The following is a 26,292-nucleotide window of genomic DNA, read 5'->3' as shown; positions in this document are numbered from 1 at the left end:
CTTACGTGTGAAGCAGAAAAGAAAAGATAACTAAGGTAGAAGACCTTTGAAGACACAAATACTCTTCCAAGACTTCTACTTCAAGCTTCCAAGACTCCTGAAGCTGCACTTCTATAAGGCAGAAGACCTTTGAAGACACAAATACTCTTCCAAGACTTCTACTTCAAGAACGTTTGGTGCTTTCCTTCTCCAAGTCAAGCATATTCATTCAACTGAGAGAGAATCAGAGGATCAAATATTAGAGATCAAACCACATCGCATCAAATCAACTCCAACATCAACACCAACTCAAGTTCAACTCCACGAAACACGTTTCTTCGGAAACCTCGTGCGAACAAATTGGCACGCCCAGTGGAACATCTCTACCTCTCATCTCTCTCTCGTCATCCGAGACAAGAAGTCTACAAATGGCACCAAAGAAAGTTGCATCCAAAGCTACCATTGCAAGCAACACTTACATAAGCTTTGTCATCATGGAGGAAATCTGGGACCAACTGATGGAATCTCCTAAAGGTGGGATCGTCATTAGAAAAAATCCCTTGTTCGACAACTATGCTTCTGCTACTGATCTATCAGAGAAAGAATCACATCTTGATATAGTGACTGTCATGATGACTGATGTAACGACTGAGTCGACCATGGCAGAGATGGAGGTAAAGATAAACCTCCTAATAAAGGCTATAGAGGAGCGAGATCATGAAATCGCTGCTTTAAGAGATTAGATACAAGCTCGAGATACTGCTGAATCAAGTCAATTCCCAGCTACAAAAGCCAATGACAAAGGAAAGACTGTCTTGCAGGAAAGTCAGCCACCACAATCCACCTCTGTTGCCTCCCTGTCAGTTCAACAGCTCCAGGATATGATCACAAACTCCATAAGAGCTCAGTACGAAGGACCGTTGCAAAGCTCCTTTATGTACTCCAAGCCATACACTAAAAGAATCGACAACCTCAGAATGTCAGCTGGGTATCAATCTCCAAAGTTCCAGCAGTTCGATGGAAAGGGCAATCCAAAACAACATGTTGCACACTTCATTGAAACCTGTGAAAATGCAAGAACCAGATGAGACCAGTTAGTCAAGCAGTTTGTCCGTACCTTGAAAGGAAATGCTTTCGATTGGTATACTGATTTGGAGCCAGAAGTGATTGACAGTTGGGAACAACTAGAAAGGGAGTTCTTGAACCGCTTCTACAGTACAAGGCGTATTGTTAGCATGATGGAGCTGACAAACACCAAACAGTGGAAGGGAGAGACAGTCATCGATTACATCAACCGATGGAAAGCTTTAAGTCTGGATTGCAAAGATAGACTAACTAAATTATCTGCAGTGGAGATGTGCACTCAAGGCATGCACTGGGAGCTTCTTTACATCCTACAAGGGATAAAATCTCGTACTATTGAGGAGCTGGCAACACGCGCTCATGATATGGAGCTGAGCATTACCAATAGGGGAACTAAAGATTTCCTAGTCTCTGAAGGGAGAAAATACAAAAATGATGCCAAGGGCACTGAAAAGATCGTGGGTAGTGCCACAAAAGAATCTATGGTCGTTCATGTGACCCCGCTGAAATTTTCCTCCAAAGAAAAACAAACAAAAGTTGAAAGAAGGCACAATGAGGGCGAGAAACGTCGTCCAACTCTTAAAGAATGACAAGAGAAGGTTTATCCATTCCCTGACTCTGGTGTGGCAGATATGTTGGAGCAACTACTAGAGAAGCAACTTATTCAGCTACCGGAATGCAAGCGATCGGAACAAGAAGGAAAAATAGATGATCCTAACTACTGCAAGTATCATCGGGTCATTAGTCACCCAGTTGAAAGGTGCTTCGTGTTGAAGGAACGAATTATGAAGTTGGCCGTGAAAAGAAGATTGAGCTAGATTTGGGTAAAGTAGCTCAGACAAATCACGCTATAGTAGCAGTGACTTCAAATGTTCCAATACTGTTTGTGTCCCATGCTCAAAGACAAAGTCCGATCCAGTTTGGAGAATTCGAGCCTATAGTTGTTCGGTTCTAACAAGAGATTCAAATAGAAAATTCCGAAAAGAAAGATGAGCTTTTTGAAGATGACAACGAAGGGTGGATAATAGTGACTCATCGAAAGAGAAGACAACCAAACTCCACCCAAAAAGAGTCGCGTTCCTATCGAAGCTATAGAAGAAGAAACAAGACTCATAAAAAGAAAGGCAAAAAGATGACACGGAAGCCTAAGCCTGCTAAGAAAGAAGACAAAGACTTCCCTCAATTCCGACGGCCGGCAACTTTGGTAGAATTTCTCCCAAAAAGCTTTCTCCATAATCATCCAGAGAAAGTATCAGAAGTTATTGCATGTCACACTATCGGCATAGTAGAAGTCGACAACAATCATGTGACTGCTGAAGAAGTCAAAGAATTAGAAGAAATGAAGCAAAGAACTTATGTCTTCGATCGTATTAAGCCTTCAAGTGCTCAATCTTCAGTTTTTCAAAGATTGAGTATGGCCACAGTAGGAGAAGAAGACCAATGTCCAACGACTACTTCTGCTCGAACTTCAGCCTTCAAAAGGCTAAGTACATCCACATCAAAGAAAGATTAACCTCCAGCATCTACTTTTGATCGTATCAAGACAACAAGCGATCAACTTAAAGGAAGGATGAAAATCTTGAAGCCAACGTCATTCCATGAAGAAAACAACGACGAAAAGATTCACAGTCGTGTCCTTTCACGCATGAAGAGGAAATTTTCTATTGACATAAGTACAGAAGGTTCCTTGATAGTGAAGTCAAAACTCATCATATTGACGAATCCTACAAATGAAGAGAATAATCAAAACTATGATGAAATAAGAGCTTCTGAAGTTTAAATGAAGAAGCTCCTCATCGCACGAGCCTAAACTGCATGATGCTTCTAGCCCACATGAGCTTAAAATGTGAACTGCCCAAAAAAAATATATGAACTACATTACAACTTGATCCCTTTCATTATAAAGGGTACGTAGGCAACTTAAAGAAATTTAAGTTCAGTCGCGCATAAAAAAAAAAAAAATCTCTTCGAACTACATTATGACTTGATCCCTATCATTAAGAAGGGTATATAGGCAGCTTGAAAGAAACTTCAAGTTCAGTCCAGTTAAAAAAAAAAAACTTGAACTACGTCATGATTCGATCCCTTTCTTTAAAGGTACGAAAGAAACTTAAAGAAATTTAAGTTTAGCCCATCAGAAGAGATACCACAACCACCTAAGTATAATACTATAAGATTGATGTTGATCATCCCCGTCAAAGAATGACACTTCAAATTAAAGATGTTCATCCCTATTAGGGGCAACACAATGGGTTAAAGATGTTCATCCCTCATAAGGAGCCAACACGGTAAATAAAAGGCACACACGTGGAATGCATTTCGCTTCCTCTTTAAAAGTAAACTTATACGCTCCTCCATCTTCAAGTTTAGATGCTCCATCTTCACGCTCAAAGTCACGAAGTCAAGCTCAATGTGAAGATTCATCGATGCTTCATCAAACTCAAATGCAGAGGATTTGTCGATGCTTTGTCAAACTCAAATGTGAAGGTCCCGTCGATGCTTCTCTATCTTCAAGTTCAAGGTTGGTGTGCATGGCTCGGCTCCATCTTCAATGACTCGGTCTACAAAATCATGACGTAGTTTCGCTTTATCTCCAAAGTCGTGGTGCGGTTTCGTTTCCTCTCCAAAATGTTGGCGCGACTTCGCTTCATCTCCAAAGTCGTGGCGTGGCTTCGTTTCATCTCCGAACTGATGACACGGTTTCACTTCATCTCCAAACTGATGATGCGGTTTCACTCCATCTTCAAAGTCGTAGTACGGTTTCGTTTCCTCTCCAAAATATTGGTACAACTTCACCCCTTCTCCAAAATTAGTGTAGCTTCGCTTCCTCTCCAAAAATGTGGGTGTGGTTCCACCTCATATGTGAGATCAAGTTTGGTTTGCCCAGCTCTACCTCATATGCGAGGAAAACTCTGGTCCGTCTGGCTCCGCCTTGTATGCGAGATCGACTCTAGCCAACCTAACTTCGTTCAAAATCTTGATGGCACATTCTTCTCATCTTTAAGGTTTGATGGCATATTCGCCTCATCTTCAAATACTCAATGGCATATTTCCCTTATCTTCAAATTTTGATCAAGGAGTAACATAACAAGGCAAACCTTTCGAGGATCCTCCCTAGGGTGATCGAATGGAAGAGTTGTGTGCCTTTGCGGGGCCCCTTCCCATGATGATCAGGATACATGAGTGGTGCTACAAGGTAGATCTTTCCCAGATCCTCTCGAGGGTGATCGAATGGGAGAGTTGTAAGCCTTTGCAGGGCCCCTCCCATGACGATCAGGATACACGAGCGGCGCTACAAGGTAGACCTTTCCGAGATCCTCCCTAGGGTGATTGAATGGGAGAGTTGTAAGCCTTTACGGGGCCCCTCCCATGACGATCAGGATACATGAGCGGCGCTACAAGGTAGACCTTTATGAGATCCTCCCTAGGGTGATCAAATGGGAGAGTTATAAGCCTTTGCAAGGCCCCTCCCATGACGATCAAGATATACGAACAGTGCTACAAAGTAGACCTTTTCGGGATCCACCTAAGGTGATCAAATGGAGGAGTTGTAAGCCTTTACGGGGCCCCTCCCATGACGATCAGGATACACGAGCGCACCAAAGACGGGTCGATGAGAATAAAAAAAAAAAAACTTGTTTTGTTGTGCTCCTTTGGTTGCACCGTAACTCCTACAAAAAAATAGTAGGGGGGCAAGTTAGTAAAATAATAATAATAATAATAATAAATAATAAAAAAAAGAGCAAAAAAAAAAAAAAAGAAAAAAATATATATATGAAAACAAAAAAGGGAGTGAAGCCTTAATTCCCCATCTTTCCTTCTTTCTCCCTTCTCCTCACTTACAGCTTCCTACTGCAATTCAAGGCTGATTTGCAATCCGAGTCCGATTGACAAAGATTTAAAGAACGTAAGATCGAAAGAGAATCACAATTCAAACTGCAAAGGACGTAAGAACGAAGGAGATCACACTACAAGATGAAGAAGAGCATGCGTCCTGCCAGTATTTATATAGCTAAGTTCGATGGGATTTTTTTTCTACTAATCAGTTGAAATCTGATAAAATCACGGGTTACTCGAACTGAATACTGTTTATTTTGTTGTGGAACTCCGATTCTTGCTTAAATTAGTTAAGAGTCAACAAAAAAAGATCATGCTCGATTGGAGGTTGCCTGAATTTGGGGTCACGGTGGAGTTTTGAATCCCCAGATTCAACGGCGAGGAGTTTTGAGCTTAAGACTTGAGAGAATCTGGCATAAGCCAACAGTATGGAGAAGGAAATCTCGCTAAGGTTAGTATCACTAGCCATAAAGCAGACGGCTGCCTGAGATAAAAAAGAAAAAAGAAAAAAATTATTAATAAATAATAATAATAAAAAGGGGAGAATCTTGCTCGAAATCTTCTCGCTGGTGTCGCTCTCTCCCACAATCTCGCTCGAAATGCTCTCGCTGATCTCGCTCTCTCCCACTTTCTCGCTCACAATCTCACTCTCTCCCACGATCTCGCTCTCTCCAAAATCTCGCTCTCACTGATGTCACTCTCTCCCACAATCTCGCTCTAAATGCTCTCGCTGATCTCGCTCTCTCCCACGATCTCACTAATAGTTTGGTATCGCTGGTAATGGCCTGATCTCGCTAGTAATGGCTTGGTATCGCTGGTAATGGCCTAATCTCGCTGGTAATGGTTTGGTATCACTGGTAATGGCCTGATCTCGCTGATAATGGCTTGGTATCACTGGTAATGGCCTGATCTCGCTAGTAAGGTTGTCTTCCAATACGTTGGCTCTCTGAAATCTCTTCCATTTAAGTTCAAATTCATATTCCATTCAAATTGGAATTAAAATCAACTATTATTCCAAATCTCAGTCTAAAGCTTTTAATCCAAATTTTTATTCTAAATTCAAGCTAGCCAAATCGGGTGAGATAAATATCAAATCCGTCCCAAATTAAAATTTGGCCATATCCCAAATTTTATCAATATTCGAATAGTTAACCTTAGATATTGAGTTATGAATAAAATGCCGAGTCAAAATTTGGCTATATTCCAAATTTTATCTCAAATTTAAATCAACCTTAGTTTCTATACTCAGTTCCAAGTAAAATTGAGCATATCCCAAATTTTTATCTCAAACCAAAATTGATCAAAATTCAATTTCACCCCAAATTCTATTCTGAAATTCGAATTAAGTTAAATTAAATTTACAATTAAAGTGGAATATAAATCCTACTTTAGTTCAAATTAAAGTTTATTTAGCGAAAGTGTATCAAACGAACAAGATTTCAAATCAAAATTTTGAGCTAAATTCTCATATTTTGATCATAATGATGCACCAAATTAAAAGAGTAAAAAATCATACTTTGATCTCAAATTACATTTTTTCAAGATTCATCCACCCATATACGTGCATAAATCTCGAAAAGGGGGCATTTGTTGAATGGGAAATTTTGGACCAATCACAAGTCACCACGTCATTTGCTAAATTAACGACGAATTTCTAAATCATTGACTTTGGGTCCAATTAGAAGTTGACACATGTCTCGAATTGAATTGAAGACAAGTTTCGATGATGTCACGCGAATGAATCAAATGAGATCAAATTCAATTTGATATTATTATTTAGGCTTAAAGTCCAAACTACACAAAAGTTGAATTGGACCCGAATTCTAGATCAGACCCAAAACCAACTAATTGGGCCCAAGAGTCAGGCCCATGGACCAACCAAGCCCATGAAGCCCACCTAGAACTCTATAAATAGAGAAGTTCTCTTCATTTGTAAGGGCAGCATTTTCTATACTCAGAAGACTCAGAGAGAATTCACTAACAAGCAGAGGACTCCTGAAGACTCCTGAAGCTGCACTCCTATAAGGCAGAATACCTTTGAAGACACAAATACTCTTTCAAGACTTCTACTTCAAGCTTCCAAGACTCCTGAAGCTGCACTCCTATAAGGCAGAAGACCTTTGAAGACACAAATACTCTTCCAAGACTCCTGAAGCTGCACTCCTGTAAGGCAGAAGACCTTTGAAGACACAAATACTCTTCCAAGACTTCTACTCCAAGCTTCCAAGACTTCTACTTCAAGAACGTTCGGTGCTTTCCTTCTCCAAGTCAAGCATATTCACCAAACTGAGAGAGAATCAGATGATCAAATATTAGAGATCGAACTACATCGCATCAAATCAACTCCAACATCAACACCAACTCAAGTTCAACTCCACGAAACACGTTTCTCCGGAAACCTCGTGCGAACAATGTGTAAAGAGCATCAAATTGGGGAAGGGAGGAGAAGTTCAGCCCTGGTGGTTGGCTTTGACATTTTTTTAATTATACATTAATTAAGGTTAAAAGATAAATTTAGTCCCTATTTTTTAGAGTTACATTTAATTTTAATCATTTTACTTTTAAATGTCTCATTTTAGTCCTTATACGTCCAATAAACTTAAATTTAGTTCTTCAAAAAATTTTAATTGATATTGATTAAGTAATAATAATAATAATAATGAAAATAATAAAAATATGTAAATTTATAGTAAAGGTGGTAATAGATGGTAAAATTTTATGAAAAAATTAACTAATAATCTAGTATAAAATATATAAAAAGTGCCTGGATTAAAAATGAAAAATGTGTTAAATTAAAGTTAAGGGACGAAAATGATATTTTATCCCATAATTAATTTTCATAAAAGGGAAGAATGATGATTACCAACTTGACGATGCTTGAAGAAAAACGAGAAACAAAAAAGTTTTATCCATAAGTAATCAATCTGGAAATTTCTACCGCGCGAAATGGCTTCAGCTTCTTCTTCTTCCTCCCTACTCTTTCCGTCTCCGTTCATCTACCATAACCATGGCTTCTTCTTCTCTCCTCCTTCCCGAATCCGCCTATCACTCTACAATTTGAAGAGTTTCAGCCATTCCCTAGCTCTTTCGCGCGAGATATCCAACATTCCGACGAATGGCGTCGTGAATTCGAATTCCGTATCGACAAACGCCGAAGAATCTCAGCAGAGGGAGCCTATGGCTCCTCCTTACAACGTTTTGATCACCGGCTCTACTAAAGGTGTGCCGGTCTTTCTTTTGTCTCTTTCTCGTTCGTGATTGAAGTCTGAGTCCTTAAATGAATGGAGTGCCAAGATATACTTTCAACTGTCAACTTATTCATAAACCAAATAAGTTAGGCCTTTGGACATATGATGTTATAAACTCTATTCCTACGAGGACCGAAGAACAATCGGTCCTTCTTAGGGTATCCATCCAATCCAACTCCACATTCCACGGCAAATGTTAATTATATTTTCACATTATAACCTCAATTCCCTTGTTCATGTAATTCTAGTCTACTTACAGATCCATGGGATTGGTAGAGTTCTCTTTATGAGAGCTTACAAAGAATTTGCTGATTCTATTGTCTTTGACTTCCTTATTGCCATTCTTATGTCGTTTTCTACTCATATTTGCAAATTATCCAGGAATAGGATATGCATTGGCTAGACAGTTTCTGAAAGCAGGTGACAATGTCGTTATCTGTTCACGATCAGGTAACATTTGCACTAGGATCACCATGATATTTCCTTCTTGACCTTTTTTCTCCCCCGTTCATGCACACTCACAAATCACATAGGACTCTGAGTATATCTGTACGGTATTGTAGAACATCCCATAATGACTGTATGTTATCATGTAAAATGGACTTGGTTTTCCTTTATTTTTTAATATGCAAGATATGGCTTCTTATGCAGTTATGTGTTTGTAATTATTTTTATTTTATAGACATATGTCTGTTGCTGCACATTTATTAGTTTTTGTGTTGATTGATTAGGTTTGGATTCTAGTCATTCTCGGGATCTTGCACCTTTTTAGTTTTTTTTGTTGATTTTTTTTCCTTTTTTCTGGAAAGGTCTAGGATTATCAAGATGCTTGGAACATTATAATTTTATGTTTATTTCCATTTTGATTTGTGGTTGGTGTCAGCATCCTTAGTAGGCTTTGAGTTACACTTGTTAAAGCAGTTCAAGTATACATTAATGTTCGCCTAAAAAATATTTATATACACATTAATGTTAAGATTCGGAAGCAGTTTAAGTTTTGTCTGTAAATGAAATGCACCATTTCACATTTGCTCAACAAATCTTTTAACAGCTGAGAGGGTTGAGTCATCTGTTCAAAGCCTGAGAGAAGAATTTGGGGAGCAGCATGTGTGGGTACCTCCTGCTAGACTTTTCCATTTTAATTTTTCTCTGCAGAAATTTAGTTACCATTTTTCTATCATTCCATTGTTTTCCATGTACTATTTACAATTTGAGCAGTTGCTGATACGTCAAGTTCATTGGCCTAAATCTAGTTTCCTTTCCAGGGTACTAGATGTGATGTGCGAGAAGGAGAGGATATAAAGAATTTAGTCACGTTTGTGCAGAAAAATCTTAAATATATTGACATATGGGTATTTACTTCAAATTCTTCTCTCTTCCCCTTCTTCATGAAGACTGATGAGTATATCTTAATTTGTATTTTCTAGTGACTAGAATGTATGTTTATTTGGCGTCAAAGAATCTATACAGTATTTTTACTCTAAAAGGAAAAAACCTATATAATATTGAATATATTAGATAGGTGGCCTTTAAGGGTTGAACATATGCCTGTAACTTCGAGATCATCCAAATTTACAACTCGTCTCTTTTACAATTGGCCGATTCATGGTTAGTACGATGTGGTTAATATAGGAATTTTATTGAAACCTTAGAAAATCTTGATACTATAACATGATATCTGTTCTAGAATGATTCTGTTAGGTATCCAAGCTCCTTAACCTGCAGAAAATAGCCAAACAAGCACAAAACAGCCAAACAGACACAAGACAGAGACCCAAACATCTCAGCAACACTGATATATCCAGAGTTCTTTAATATACAGTGTGTTATGAATCCGAAATTGAAACAAAAGGAAATTTCACATCCAAACCACTAGGATTCCCCTCCAGCTTTCCGAGAGAGCTGGCCCTCTCCTCTCTAGACTCAAGTCTACCAAAATACCTGCCAACTCCAAACCCCCAAAATCCTCACAAAATCTCTCCCCTACAGACAGTACAACCACACCAACCCAACTCTGTCCCACATTAACTACTTCTCAGCCACTTCCCAGTTTACCCTTCCGTGAATAGGTATTTACAGAGGTCTCACAAATTCACATATTACAAGATATATATCATTTATAATCCTCTCATACTTGAGTAATTAAGCAAACTGTATGGATAACGATAGCAATTATGAAATTAGACCTGTTGAAATGTAAAAGAAAATTGTCATGTATATTGATGCTATTGAGTATTGAGATGTCCAACAAAAAAGTGCCTTAACCCAGTTTGTCTTTTGTCATATGATGTGAATATTCATATCATGTCATTGAGGGGTTTTTTTTCAAACAATTCTAATAATAACATGTGATATATCTGAGAGGTATTCGCCTAAAGCTAAGACAGTCCTTAGATGTTCTAGGCTAAAGTGTACATTTTCAATATGGCATTGTGCACATATCGTAGGAAACTGGACTTAAAAGATCTAGAAACATTTCATTGTCTACTACTTAAACTGTTGATCAATTTTGAAAGCCATGAGAGGATATGACGAGTCTGTTGTTTTATGCCCTATTATTGGTTTGGTGGAATTTTGTTTGCTTCTATTGCTATTTTAACTTTTTGGAAGAACCATGCAGATCAATAATGCAGGATCAAATGCTTATAGCTTTAAGCCTTTGGTCGAGGCTTCAGATGAAGATCTCATGTGAGCTTCCTCCTGATCCCCAAACCTCAATGACATGAAATAGAAATCCTTTTAGTTTATTCCTTAGACACTCTCTAATGCAGTGAAGTTGTCACTACAAATGCTCTTGGTTTGATGATATGTTGCCGAGAGGTATATACTGCTTCAGTCACATACTCTATTGTATTTTTGACATGTAAATCAGGCTAAGTTCCTAACTTCTTGTTTAGGCAATAAAGATGATGTTAAACCAACCTCGAGGGGGTCATATTTTCAACATTGATGGGGCTGGTTCTGATGGTCGACCCACCCCTAGGTGCCATTCTTTCTATCACTTGCATTCTTTCTCTTATGTCTGAGCTTGTTATGACGTTCTTTATCTTACATACGCTCTTTCAAGAAGACTGTAGATGACATGAGAAAAGCACAAGAAATATGTGGTTCATTGGAATGTCATGCACAATGTGCTCAATCTTATATGATGTAATTGCTTTAGAATTGCAGCAACGCACTGGCATATGCTTTTTATTTCCATTACTTGATTAGCAGATGGAGCAATTAATTTCATGCTGAAACATCTGAAGGTTTATCTCTTAAGCATTTTGTAAGGCCACAAATAATATATACTTATAAAAGAAGGGGTAAATAAGGAAATGTCACAACAACCAATGATGATCAAGGAAAGAATGTGGGGAGTCTGATACAAAAGGGCAGGGATCGTACTGAAGGAGGTAGAAAAGGAATTTGCTAAAAGTGAGGAGGCTTTTAGGTAGGAGAGAAGTGCCCAACTCTCTCTAAGGTGTTGGGGTATTCCTTGTTTGCATTTCTTCTTTTGGGGAGGCAGGGGAAGTCCTTTTTGGGGAGAGATTTGCTCCATTTTGAGGAAGGTTTAGAGAGGCTGTTTGAACGATTGTAAGGAGGGGTTATTATAGAAGAAATCGTGCATAAATAAAAGCAAGGAGTAGCAGAGCTACATTTTCGATCATCTTCACTCTTCTTCTTGTCTCTATTTTGCTCTTTTCTGTTTGTTGCTCTTTTATTTCGATTTTCAGGGAGCGAGATCTTACAAGTGGTATCAGAGCCGCTTCATCCTGGGGCGTGCACGAGCGATGGCTCAGAAACAAATAGAAGAAAGGCTTGAAAAGAATGAGAAGGAAGTATCGGAGATGAAAGAGATGCTACTGGTTTTGTGCAAGAATATCGAGAAGTTGACAGAGGAGATGAGAGAAAGCAATGCGGCTCGAAAGGCTAAGGAGTCGGGCGCTTCTGATGGGAGGAGGATGAAAATGAAAGGGAAGGCTGACGAAACAGTGTCGACCCCAGCAATGGAGGAGGGGGATTCGATAAAAGCAAGTATAAGAGGCTGGAAATACCCGTTTTCGCTGGAGAGAACCCGGAGTCTTGGGTGTATAGGACAAAACACTACTTCGAAATCCATAAGCTGTCTGATCAGGAGAAGGTTAAGGTCGCGGTCATCAGCTTTGGGCCGGAGGAAGTGGACTGGTTTCATTGGAGCCACAACCGGAGACTGTTAGAACATGGGAGGAGCTGAAAAAGAGGATGTTCGAATACTATAGACCGACCGGAGAAGGGAGCTTGAGCGCGAGATTGTTAAGAATAAAGCAAGAAGGAACTTATGTAGAGTACGTGAAGAAATTTGTCACATATTCGGCACCCCTACCCAACCTGGCGGAAGAAATTCTCAGAGATGCGTTTGTAAATGGACTAGAACCAACCTTAAGGGCCGAAGTGATCAGTAGAAAACCAACCAATCTGGAGGAATGTATGTATGAAGCCCAACTGGTGAGCGACCGCAATGTAGCCCTGAAGATAGCTTTAGTAGATCTGGGGGTTGTTGGGCCTTGCAAAAAGGAAGCCCAAGGCAAAGAAAATTCGACTCTGACGAGCGAGAAGAGCTTGGAGACACAAGGGACTAAAAGGATCACCCTACCTGTGAAGAGCAACTTCGTGAAGAAGGAGCCACCCATGAAACGACTTTCAGAAGTGAGTTTCACGAACGGCTGGACAAGGGACTATGTTTTCGTTGTAATGAGAAAGACAGCCCAAGCCATCGATGCAAGCTGGAGGAGAACCGGGAACTGATGTTATTCATCACCAATGATATCGAAGAACTCAAACTGGAGCAGGAGGAAAAAGGGGAGCCGCCAAAAGAAGAAGAAACAAAGGAACCGGCCGAAATTGCTTTGAGATCGATATATGGCCTATCAGCCCGGGGGACGATGAAGCTGAGAGGGAAAATGAAGGGGGAAGAGGTAGTAGTGTTGATCGACTGCGGAGCCACACACAATTTTGTGTATAAAAGGTTAGTAGACGAACTGAAAATACCAATGAATAGGAAGAGCTTTTCTGTAGTCATTGGAAATGGGGATGCTATAAGAGGGGGAGGGATCTGCAAGGCGATTGATCTTAAACTTCCCAACCTCAGTGTGAAGGCCGATTTCCTAGCGATTGATTTGGGACAGATGGACGTGGTTCTAGGGATGGCTTGGTTATGCACGACGGGATTCATGGGAGTACATTGGTCATCCTTAACCATGTCAGTTATGTCAGGGAACTCACAAGTCATTTTGAAGGGTGATCCTTCCTTAACCAAGGCAGAGGTTTCCTTCAAGACATTCACAACATCATGGGAAGAGGATGACCAGGGTTTTTTTGGTAGAATTTCAAAATTATGAGTATGACAGTGAAGAAAAAAATGAAGGGAAAGAGGAACTCAATGAGGCAGAAGAACTTCCACCAATGATTCGAGCTCTGATCGAAGAAAATAAGGACATATTTGAGGAGATAAGGGCTTTACCACCTAAAAGGGCTGTAGACCATCGCATATCGATGAGCACGGATCAGAGACCAATCAATGTAAGGCCATATAAATACGGCCACTGCCAGAAGGAAGAAATTGAGAAGTTGGTGGAGGAAATGCTGAAAGTAAGGATCATCCGGCCAAGTCGCAGCCCATATTCCAGCCCGGTCCTATTAGTGAAGAAAAAAGATGGAGGATGGAGGTTTTATGTTGATTATAGAAAACTAAACCAAGCAACAGTGGCTGACAAGTTCCCTATATCGGTCATCGAAGAGCTGTTAGATGAACTACATGGGTTAGCAGGTTCCTCTAAGTTAGATATGAGTTCAGGGTACCACCAAATCAGGATGAATGAGAAGGACATCGAGAAGACAGCTTTCTAAACGCATGAAGGTCACTATGAATTTCTTGTCATGCCGTTTAGACTCACAAATGCACCAGCTACCTTTCAATCATTAATGAACCAGGTTTTTCGTCCTTTCCTTCGTAAATTTGTACTGGTTTTCTTTGATGACATATTGGTGTACAGCCCTGACCTATCAACACATGAAACACACTTGAGAGTGGTCTTCAATGTGCTTCGTGATCACAAGCTGTATGCAAATAAAAAAAAATGCACCTTTTGCCAGGCGCGAATACAATATTTGAGTCATTGGATATCAGCTAATGGAGTAGAAGTTGATGATGAGAAGGTTAAAGTTATGAGGGAGTGGCCACAACCTCAGAATGTGTCTGAGTTAAGAGGATTTTTTAGGCTCACGGGTTACTCTCGACGCTTTGTGCAAGGGTATGGGAATATAGCAGCCCCTCTTACCAAGCTTCTCCAAAAAAAAATTCATTTAAATGGAGTGAAGAAGCCAATCAGACCTTCATGAATCTGAAGCAAGCCATGGTCACGGCCTCCGTCCTAGCCCTCCCAGACTTCTCAAAAGGATTTGTGATAGAAATAGATGCATCAGGAACTGGCTTAGGGGTTGTTCTGTCCCAAGACTCGAAACCTATAGCATACTTCAGTCAGAAATTATCAGCAAGGGCCTAAGGGAAGTCTATTTATGAAAAAGAGTTGATGACAGTAGTTCTAGCAGTAGAAAAATGGAGACACTATCTCTTGGGAAGCAAATTCACAGTGATTTCGGACTAGAAGGCTTTGAAATTCTTGATAGAGTAGCAAGAAGTACAACCCCAGTTCCAATGGTGGTTAACCAAGCTATTTGGATATGATTTTGAAATCCTATACCAACCGGGATTACAAAACAAAGCTGCAGATGCCTTGTCAAAAGTGCGAGAACAAGGGGAATTGAGTACACTGTCAGCACCTACTATTATAGATATTGAAGTTGTTTTGAAAGAAGTGGAGGAAGATGGGGATCTACAGAAAATTATCACCCTTTTGAAGGAAGATGGGGATCTACAGAAAATTATCACCCTTTTGAAGGAAAATCCAGAGGGAATGCCGAGATATAAGTGGCAACATGATCGTTTAACTTACAAGGACAGGTTAGTGCTATCAAAGAAATCTAGTTTAATCCCTTCACTATTGCATACATTCCATGATTCGGTATTAGAAGGACACTTGGGATTCTTGAGAACGTACAAGAGAATGAGTGGAGAGCTATACTGGCAGGGAATGAAATCTGATGTAAAGAAGTATGTTGAGGGGTGCGAAATATGCCAAAGAAACAAGTTTGAGACCCTCACTCCAGCAGGCGTACTTCAACCACTCCCTATTCCATACATGATATTAGAAGATTGGAGCATGGACTTCGTGGAAGGATTACCAAAGGCTGAAGGGTATGATGCTATTATGGTGGTGGTAGATTGATTGAGTAAGTATGCTCACTTCACCCCTCTCAAACACCCTTTTTCAGCAAAGTAAGTCGTGGAAATATTTATTGAGGAAGTAGTAAGACACCATGGAGTACCCATGTCTATTTTGATTGATCGAGATAAAATCTTCGTGAGCAATTTTTGGAAGGAGATGTTTACAACGATGGGAACGAAACTTAAAAGAAGTACATTCCATCCACAAACTGACGGACAAACGGAGAGGGTGAACCGATGTTTAGAGACTTACCTGCGTTGTTTTAATGAACAACCGAGGAAATGGAACAAATGGATAGCTTGGGCCGAATTATGGTACAACACAACTTTCCATATCTCCATCAAAACCACCCCTTTTCAGGCCGTTTATGGGAGACCACCGTCACCCCTAATCACTTATGGGGACAGGAAGACATTCAACAACACCGTGGAACAACAGTTGCAAGAGAGGGACTTAGCTCTCAATGCCTCGAAGGAGAATTTGGCTATAGCACAGAATAGAATGAAGAAGCAAGCCGACAAACATGGGAGAGAATTGAATTTTGAGGTGGGAGAAGAAGTATACTTGAAGCTGAGACCTTACCGACAGAAAACATTGGCTAGAAGAAGAAGTGAAAAGCTGGCACCGAGGTTCTATGGACCTTATAGAATAACTGAACGAGTGGGAGAAGTAGCCTACAGGTTAAGCCTGCCACCAGAAGCTGAAATACACAACGTATTCCATATCTCTCAGCTCAAGAAGAAGCTCAGACAGGGCCACCAGATCCAACGGCACCCTCCCATGTTGACTGAAGAGTTTGAGCTACAAACTGCACCTGAGACTGTTTTGGGGGTACGGTGGAATGGAGACATGGCAACACACGAGTGGCTGGTCAAATGGAAGGGGATGTCCGAGAATGAAGCGACTTAGGAAGATGTTCGGGTATTGAATCAACAGTTTCCTCATTTCAACCTTGAGGACAAGGTTCATTTTGAGAAGGGGGGTATTGTAAGGCCACAAATAATATATACTTATAAAAGAAGGGGTAAAAAAAGAAATGTCACAACAACCAATGATGATCAAGGAAAGAATGTGGGGAGAGAGGATGGAGGGGACCACGAGTCTGTTACAAAAGGGCAGGGATCGTACTGAAGGAGGTAGAAAAGGAATTTGCTAAAAGTGAGGAGGCTTTTAGGTAGGAGAGAAGTGCCCAGCTCTCTCTAAGGTTTTGGGGTATTCCTTGTTTGCATTTCTTCTTTTGGGGAGGCAGGGGAGAGTACTTTTTGGGGAGAGATTTGCTCCATTTTGAGGAAGGTTTAGAGAGGCTATTTGAACGATTGTAAGGAGGGGTTATTATAGAAGAAATCGTGCATAAATAAAAGCAAGGAGTAGCAGAGCTACATCTTCGATCATCTTCACTCTTCTTCTTGTCTCTATTTTGCTCTTTTCTGTTTGTTGCTCTTTTATTTCGATTTTCAGGGAGCGAGATCTTACACATTTCTGATGAATATAAGGATAATCTCATGTGAAATTATTAGGATGGACCCAGTCAGTTTGAACATCTATATTAGACAAGACTTCAAAATCTGTGTTAGAAAACTAAATTATGGTAATGATTGGTTTTGTCTTGGATGAGCCTATTATATGCATTTACTCTGTTTATGTAGTGGTCACTTACTCAGAAATGTTGTTGGTTGATAATTCTGTCTTTCCTTAGGTTTGCTGCATACGGGGCAACTAAAAGAAGTGTTGTCCATTTAACAAAGTCGTTACAGGTACTGGCTACTTGAGCCTCTCTCTCTCTCTTTCTCTCTCTTGCACGCGCGCTCTCTCTCAAATAAATTAGATTTTAATCAGGATTGTACTTTAAAAACGAAGCATCGATGTGTTATGCATCATATAGAGTAGCCTGCATCAGCTCTGTTTGATTCAAATATAGTAGACATACCGAGGATAACCAATTTTGACCACGTATAAGATTGGCTAGAAAATCTATTAGCATTTGGAGTGCCTATTTGGGATGGTCTCAGTCATGACTCATGAAGATCCCTGGGTTGTATTACAGGGTGAATAAGCATTTCAAGAACTACCTACCATCAGAATCTAATAATAAAGTCCAAGGAAAGTCGCTGCCCTCAAGAGTCTAGAGTACCAAGGTTTCACCAAGCAACAAAAAATAATTGAAATGGGTTTATCATTGATCTTTAAAAAAATTCGAAGAATCTAAATATCTTGTTCTTCCTCGTTCTTACTCCCTTCAATTCCTTTTACTCGTCATTCAACCATCTTTAAATAACTTGTCTACTGTTTTCGCTTTTAGTGTCGATATTTCCATAATTTTTAAAAACTATTTGCAGGCTGAATTGCAGATGCAGGACGTGAAAAATGTTGTTGTGCACAATCTTTCGGTGTGTTCCTACACAATTTTATGCCTTCAATTTGAGTGTGAAACCTTCTATCTCAACCCTTTTGTCAAGGACTCAAAACTGCTTGAGAAGTTTATTTATGTTTTTCTGATGTTGATTTTGCAGTATTATTTTGAATCTTGCATCATTTTCATAAATAAGATCCTTGACATTCCAGGGATGTATTCAAGAACATAATATATTGAAATCGTAAAATTTCACATCATCTAAGGTCCATCAGAAAGGTTCTTAACACCATACAATCACATCTTCTTTTCTTTGCCTTATATAATGTTATTTGTGTTTTTTGGTTTTGCAGCCTGGGATGGTTACAACTGAACTTCTCATGTCTGGTGCTAATACAAAGCAGGTTGATGAGGCATTATAGATTATTTTAAATTAGATTATTTTAATAACTTCATGAATTTGGAAACATCATACTAGTTGGTCTCTTGCAGGCGAAATTTTTCATCAATGTTTTGGCGGAACCACCTGAAGTGGTAAGATTATGTTTTGAATTTCGTTATCTTCATACTTATATTTTCCTAGCATACAGTTGAGAGTGTCTTCTGTATTTTATAGTGACCTTGATCCAAAATAAACATATTACATGGCTGTAAACCTAAGAAAATTCCTCTTGGATCAAGTCTCATTCACGATTGTGAATTTTATTAAGCATAACTATTTGGTATTTTCAGTTTTGAAAATGAAAGAAAAGTAGTTTTTGTAAGTTTTTTTCCCCTCTGAAAGCTGGATAGGAAACCAAATGATTCATTAGAGAGATGAAAACTACGAGAAAACAAGCTCGCTTTTCAAAAATTAAAAACTAAAAATCTAAGGTCCCATTTAGTAACCATTTGGTTTTTAAGAACTATTTCTTTTTTAGTTTTCAAAACTTGGCTTGATTTTTAAGAACTTTGGTAGAAAGTAGACAGTAAAACAAAGAAATCTAGAGGTGAAATGTATGTTTATAAGCTTAATTTTAAAAAATAAAAAATCAAATGGTTAGCAAATAGAGCCCAAATGAGAACAGTTGTAAATTTGGTGCAGAAAATGTGGACAATCTCATTATGTTTCATGATAAGTTGACACCTATTACAGTTTCATTACATCCTTCGTGGACAAGAACATTGCTACTAACATCGTAAATGTACTAAATCCATAGATCACTATAAGCCTTATAATATTTTTTTGCATCTGCCCTTTTTCTTCATCCGGTGGTTGATATCTGAGTTTACAGGTCGCAGAATACCTGGTCCCAAACATAAGATCTATCCCAACCAATGGTTCAACAAGGCCCACATACATCCGTTTCCTCACTGGACTGAAAGCTTATTCCCAGATTTTCTCAGTTAAGAAATGATTAATTACTCCTCAATTAAGTTGAAACGTTTTTCTTTTTCCCCTTCTTCATGCTATCCAATTAATTGTTTCATGTCTCCCATGCATTCAGAGACTTGCTTTTGGTGCAAGAAGAAACAGATATCTGCTAGAAGATTGATAAGAATTTAGAAGTACAATTTCCCATCCTGTAAGTTCTCTGTCAAGTTTCTTATTTATTGTTCTTCAGCCAGTGAAATGGTTTATATTCACAATTTGTTCACTGGCCATATTGATGAAGCATGGTGGACCCGTTGGACTGCTCCTAAAAGAGGATGCAAAGAAATGATGCCCTCTTGTCTTTCATCTCTCTCTCTCTCTCTGTATATATATTTTGAAGAACTGTTGTTTTTTCTTTGATTTACTCGATAAATGATTAATTGTAACTTATTGTTTATATTTGCTTAAAAGTTGTAGCACTATTATTTTTTTACCATATCATTGGCTGAACATAGGTAATTGAACGGGGGTTGCATTAACTTTTGGAGCAATTGTTGGAGGCTGCTATGATGTGGTGGACAGTTTTGTAGCGTTGAGTGTATAAGAGAGAATTTGCAGAAGTACAAATGTATTTAGTGGTTATTAGGAGCATGCAAGTTTTCTAATCCACATTTAAGTGGTTGCTAAGAGGCAACCACATTGAATGATTTTTCGTCAACCATAGTTAAAGATGTTCTAGGGTGTGGGGCAAAACAAATTCCATTATTTATTTGGAATTCAATGTGGTGGAGATTCACCTCTCTAAAACAAAACACAAAACAAATATATAAGGTATAATGAATGTATAATGTTTCAACTAAAAGGACTAGATTAGCTTGATAAGGTGAATTTGTCTTTTAGTTTAGGTTACCAAACTAAGGGTGTGTTTGACAACCCAAGGAGAGTCGGGTGGCAGCTACCATGACTTTCATAGCTTACTACTAGCTACTTTGCTACTAGGCTCAGAAGCAAACTCAGTTTAAGTGATATTTTTTACGAACTTAATATTTGACAACCAACTTTAAATGTTGGTGGGTTGAGTTGGTTATTTTACCAACTTATTCCAACTCACTCTAGCTTTCCTCAATTCTCTCTCTAATGTTTTTAATGGTTTCATCCACCGGTCTCCGTTTGCGATTACCGCTACCACATTTAGACGACATATTCCGATGACCACCTTTGGATGGTCATTTCCAACGACCAACTCCGAGTTCCGACAACTACCTCCAATGACACTTTGGCAACCAATTTCGACAACCACCTTGGTATAAAACAACTCTGACTTCTACATTCACATGACCAACTTTGATGAAGAACTTTGGGTTCCACTAACCACCTCCGACGACAACTCTAGCGACTAACTCCAACAACTACCTTCGCACAAGCAAGTTCAGTGACATACTTCGACTACCACCTTTGTGTCCCCAACTTCGACGATCACCGATAAAAGTAAAACATGGGTTTAATTATCCACCATTTTATCGCTCTCACTCTCACTCGTTTTTTCACATGTTTTCATTACTCTTCCAACTCTCTCAATTACTTTGTCATTTCTCTCTCTCATGTGTCTCTTCACATTTACTCCCCTTCTCTCATCTATCTGTTCTTTCTCCTTCTGGTTCGTCTTTCTCATTTTCTCTCATCTTTCTCTGTCTGGCTCATATGAGTTTTATTTTCTCTTTTCTTTCTCAACTCTTCCTTTCTCTTTTTTTATTTTCTTTCTATGACTGTTTTTTATATCTAATTATTTTTATTCTATTTCATTTTTTTCTTAGATCTAAAAAATATTACACACGACGTCCTATTGTTGTTTCACTAAAAAAAAGTTCAACGATATGTTTTAAATAACTTATCCCTTGATGTTTTCAAATATTACATAATTCTAATGAAATGGTGGAATTTAAAATTATGGCTTAAGTGTATAAAAAAAAAAAAAAAAAAAAAAAAAAAAAAAAAGTTTGTACACTGATGCAACATAATAGTAGAGAAAAATAGATATCAATATTTCTAAAATCATTTCAAAGATTTTAGAAGGTAAATCCATATTCTACAAATTGGTAAAAAAAAACTAAAAGTTGGTTTTACGATTTAAATAGTAAGATTTTGGTTTTTTTAATATTAACATTTAAGTGTCACTCTTCTATCTAAAATAACGCCAATAATTTCATTTGATGGCACTAACCTTTTCAGTTTTTTTTAACTTTTACGATAATTAATGATTAAGTTGGGTTTCTGAATGGAATAATCACTTCTATTTGAGTGTTTAAAACATTGAATTCAAAGTTTTGTGTTTTGTATTATAGAGAAATCGTAATGTTTTGAGAATGGAAAAAAAATTGAAGCACTAGATACTCCAACTCAACTCATTCCTTAAATACGACAATAATTACTAATTCAATTTAACTCTGCACACCAAACACAGATAATGTAACTCTTCGGATAATAATTATCAATTCAACTCACTCTCTGTTTTTATCGCGTGCTAAACGCCTCCTAAAAGATAAATTTACCTTATCAAGGTATGTGTAATAAGTATTTGATCTCATTTATTATATATACATAATAAGAAACATTTCATTGAATAAATGAAAGAAAAGGAATACCTCCCAGCATCGATCTTGTTTATTATATTTTAATTATGAGACATTTCGAGAAACCCATTCAAAGTTTACCAAGTTTATGTTCATTATATTCGTTCTCTCATTTTCTTATGTAAAATCTGTGTCAATTATTATTTCGGAATTCATTGATGCTTTCGAGGTTTGATTGTTTGTAGGTAAAGATTGACTCTGCAAATCAAACCTCGAAAGCAGCTTGCAGGTATGGCCTACAAATTTGGGTTATATTGAAATGGAAAAATTAGAAAAATAGTGTGGTTTTCAGAAGTATTTAAAAAAATATTATTGTTTTAAAATAATTTAGAAAAGTATTGTTGATTTTTTTTTTTTAATTCAGTATATCAGTTTTCAAAATTCGACAAAGGAAGTCAAATATTCAAAACTCAACGAGACTAAATTGAGTTTTGAACACTCTAACTTCCTTCAAAAATCTCATTTTATTATTTTAATATTTTACCTCTCTTTTTCATTTTATTTATTATATTTCATCTCACTCTCACTTTGTTATTAATTTTTATCACCATCATCTTAACTTAATTCTAAGAAATATCATAGAAAATAATATCTCATTCACGTCTTCTTCCATAATTTAAAAATAATAACAAGACTCATTCACGTATATTGGAATGGTATTTAAACCGAAAAAAAATCAGATTCATTTTATTTTACTTTTTTAGTTAAAGAAATTAAAGGTAATTATATTTAGGCTATGGGAAACTATTTCAAATGAAAAATTGTTGAAAATATTTACAAAATATAACAAAATTTTAGAACTATCAATAATAGACGCTAACAGAGAAGTCTATCCGTGTTTATCATTAATAGTTCTAAAATTTTATTATATCTCGAAAATATTTTAGTTTATTTTTTTATATTTAAAAATAACCCTTAGACTATTTGGTAAATATATCTATGAAGGGGTTTTAATTTAAAGCTACTTTTACTTTAACCTTTCTTGTTTTCTATTTACCATATTCAATTATTAGTTGGGAATTTTGATGAATTTTTAACTGCACGTACAAATACATATGCAAATTCGGGAATGATTCTTTTTCTTAATAAAATAATCTCACGTGAGGAAATTTTTTTTACCAATTCCCCTTTTTAGATAGACAAAAAGAAGGAAAAAAAAAACCCAAAGATGGTGCTAAACATGAAATCTCCCATTCTTGATTTTTTATTTTTTAAATAAATAAATAATAGATAGATAATAGAGTGGTTTTCAAATATAGAAAAATGAATGAACTTGTTACAAAATGTCAGTGTCTATTTGTGACAGACATGGATAGACAATGACATTTTGTCATACTTGAAAATATTTTTTTATTCTTATTTTTTAAAAATAAATAAATAATAGGATTGTTTTCAAATATAAAAAAAAAAATTAGTCAACTTATTTCCAAATATAGAAAAATGTCACTAGCCTATCACTCATATTTATTTCTGTCTATTACGGATAGACACCGACATTGTTTTATCATTTAAACAATTACCCTGAATAATAAAATGAAACAATAGTGTTTGTTTTAAAAAAATAATTATATATATATATATATAAACAGAAACAGTAGGAACTAGGGGTGTTCAAAAAATCTAATGATTCGAAAAGATAGATTAGACTAAGAAGGGGGCGAGCGCAGCAGCTACATGGACCCCTTCCTTTCGCTGTTCTTAGTGCTACTTCCCTTGTTTACTGAGGACCAAGGGGGATCTCGTTGGCTGACGAAATGGGAAAGGTGCACTCTTGGAAAGAGCTTCGCGGTCGGATGAAACACATAAATGCATATACGGAAACGAAGTGTCCCTCAAGACCGAGAGCGCTCTTCTCCTCCCGAAACCCAAGAAGTTGGCTTTGCCAACACAACTGGTCGTCCCCTTCATTCTATGCTGACTCCGGCCCCAGGCTGGCTTTTTGGGAAGCCCGTTCCCACCACGTTCACGGCCCGGCTGGCCTGCCAGCGGTAGTGGGAATTCTCCCGTTCCCTAGTCAAAGACTTGGTTGGATGCGGGATTTATTCCACGAGGAGCGGTACAGACGTAGATGATATCATCACGACCTCTCTTTTCATACCGCTAGGGATGCTTAACGCCACTTCGCCAACTGGCGTTTCCAAATTCATTAATATTCATATATATATATTATATAATATATATTACCAGTGGTTTTTATGCAAAAAAGACAAAACGGAATTGGATTTCCACCTCCACCCGCCTAGGAGAATACCAAGCTAGCTACCTTATAAAGGAGCAGAAAAAGCATTTGAAGAAGAGAAGACGAGCCGACACCCAGAGGAGAATCTGGCATCAACAAGGGTGTGATTCAGATAGATCAAGAGAAGATCAGGTCTGTTGTGGACTGGGAAGTGCCGAAGAAGGAGAGAGCAGGCAGCTGTGGTGAAGCCAAATGCTTCGCCCAGCTCCTACGCCTACCACGAACACACAACCGGCGCAACTGGTGGAACTGCTGCTTTCGCTCGGTGAATAAGAATCAATCCTCAAATTGTTCTTTGGATAAACGACTGGATTTTGATCTTCTACTTCATTCCTATCTGCTTCGTGGATTAAGCGGTGGTGGTGCCTCTCCCACTGCTTATTGGTGGGTTCGAATATGGCACAGGAGTTGTTGACTTCATTCAGGTGGACACTGCAATTATGGCTCGATCGAATATCCAAGAGCCTCTCATTTCAGTCGAGCAGAATGTTCTGAGTTTAGGTCTAATGGTATCATTGTTTATCACAACTGGTAAGCTGCCACCAGGATTGTGAGAATCTACTGTGTAAAATGACCAACGATGAATTATAGGATATCTTTCCCTATTCGGAGGAGGAGCAGAAGAAGTTCTTTGGGAAGTTTGATCAATAGGCCCGAAGAGGTGGGTATTTTGTTTTCAGGGCAAATAATGGGCTCGGAGAGGAGAGTTGCTATATTCGAATACCGCGAAATGAGAGGCCGGTCTGAGATCGCGCAAGAACTAGGATGATGGTCCCAAACCTAACCCAATCCATGCCGTTTGGGTTGTGTTATTAACTCTTTTGGATTTGGTTGGGTTCAAATAAATAAAAATTTTATGGATTGGGTTGGTTCAAATGTCATCTATAATAACTCAAACCAACCCGAACTTATTATTAACTTTAAAATATATATATATATATATTTGCTTATGATACAAATAAATGTACATGTATTTATTTTAATTTCATTAGCTTTTTTAGATAATTTATTCTCAACAACTCTTAAAATTAATTTTTTGAGCACTTTGGAAAGAGATTATATATTATATAAATTGAAATTGAGTTGTTAATCTTAATTCAATATATGAAAATAGTTAAATCAAATTTTTACATATTAACATTTTAGTTCCTTTTAGAATAAAATTTTAAACAAACGACTCAAGTAACCTGAATCGACCCAACCCAACCCAAAATGTTTCATGGTTGAGTTGGGTTGGATTCATTTTTTAATGAGAGTTATTTGGATTGAATTAATTTATAATCCAAATAATTAGGTTAAGTTTAAAAATCATTCAACCTAACTCAACCCAACCCATGAACACAACTTAATAAGTTAGTGATAAAAAAAAAAAAAAAAGAAAAAAAAGAATCCCATTTAATAATTTATATATTCAATCATTGAACAAAATTCCAAACAATGCTCCAACAAAGATTCACCCGTGACTAAACACTTGGGGGCCCCAAATCCGAGTCTGCTAAGGTCTGAAAAGAAAGAGATGAAATTGTTTGTATTTTATGGTATGGTATTTGAAAATGGTTTGGGGTTAAAGATAAAGATAGATGCCAAAAGTGCTTTATACAATCAAAAAGCACTTTTTTCATTGTTTGATTTGTCAATCTAAAATGTCTATTTTTTGGTCAGCTTCTGTGCTTCCCGTGAACTATATGCTTTTGTTTTTAGGGACAACTCCTCCCATCATAAGGTCTTTATAACAGTCACTCACTCACACCATCTTTCCCATAACTCTCTTCCTCCATCCCCCTCTTCCTATGTATATCACTTTAACTAAATAAAACATCCTTTAATGTATTTTGGTGGAATAATAATGGTTTCTTTTTACCAATATACAGCTACCTTACATTAATCACACCATCAAGTACAATTAAGTGAAGTAGGATAGTGTTCCACTTTAGCACAAAAAGCCTGTCTCCTGACAATTAGTATCTTAACTTAGTTTTATAATGTGGCTTTGAGTTTAACCATACTATAACTTGATTCTTGTGGCTTAAAAAATTCAAATTCATAAACAAGAACAGAGGCTCCAGTCCATACATTCTATTTTGGCAACCACAAAGCATCTCAAAGGCATTCTATTTTATTCAGTGCCAAGATTGTGGTGGAGTCCAATGCTATTGTTAATTTAAGTTAAGCAATCTGTAGGCAATGTCTAGATTCTAATCCCTTGGGAAAAGGGTAAAAGCACTGATTAATGTTAAAGCTTTTTGTTTTATTGCAGCCACT

General features: G+C 37.7%; 1 protein-coding gene and 1 pseudogene across 5 annotated transcripts; both read left to right on the top strand.

The window, feature by feature from the left end:
* Positions 1-407: 407 nt before the first annotated feature.
* Positions 408-4,931, top strand: LOC150036706 (uncharacterized; annotated as a pseudogene).
* Positions 4,932-7,761: 2,830 nt separating this feature from the next.
* NOL (NYC1-like protein) lies at positions 7,762-20,023 on the top strand. Of its 5 annotated transcripts, none has more exons than XM_039029386.2 (14): positions 7,762-8,119; positions 8,529-8,597; positions 9,199-9,260; positions 9,401-9,499; positions 10,768-10,835; positions 10,919-10,967; positions 11,045-11,130; positions 17,154-17,211; positions 17,794-17,844; positions 18,161-18,211; positions 18,300-18,341; positions 19,082-19,192; positions 19,295-19,372; positions 19,677-20,023. In XM_039029386.2, the coding sequence occupies exons 1-13, from the start codon at positions 7,846-7,848 to the stop codon at positions 19,340-19,342; spliced, it is 1,068 nt and encodes a 355-aa protein (XP_038885314.1). In that variant the 5' UTR covers positions 7,762-7,845; the 3' UTR covers positions 19,343-19,372; positions 19,677-20,023. The 5 variants fall into 5 exon arrangements, with proteins under 5 accessions (XP_038885314.1, XP_038885313.1, XP_038885316.1 ...); XM_039029385.2 differs by lacking the exon at positions 19,677-20,023 and adding an exon at positions 19,463-19,657; XM_090313034.1 differs by having other exon boundaries at positions 7,763-8,119; positions 9,413-9,499.
* The last annotated feature ends 6,269 nt before the right edge of the window (positions 20,024-26,292 follow it).

This window comes from Benincasa hispida, chromosome 4, assembly GCF_027475165.1.
Source record: "Benincasa hispida cultivar pf3 chromosome 4, pf3_genome.v1.1, whole genome shotgun sequence".
Lineage (NCBI taxonomy): Eukaryota > Viridiplantae > Streptophyta > Magnoliopsida > Cucurbitales > Cucurbitaceae > Benincasa > Benincasa hispida.
This window is presented reverse-complemented; position numbering and strand designations above follow the sequence as displayed.

Excerpts from the sequence above, each read along its gene's own strand:
- NOL (XM_039029386.2), top strand. The coding sequence starts at position 7,846 with ATGGCTTCAGCTTCTTCTTCTTCCTCCCTACTCTTTCCGTCTCCGTTC. Across the intron at positions 10,836-10,918 it reads GCTTCAGATGAAGATCTCAT|TGAAGTTGTCACTACAAATG; the intron begins GTGAGCTTCCTC and ends TCTCTAATGCAG. Across the intron at positions 11,131-17,153 it reads GATGGTCGACCCACCCCTAG|GTTTGCTGCATACGGGGCAA; the intron begins GTGCCATTCTTT and ends GTCTTTCCTTAG.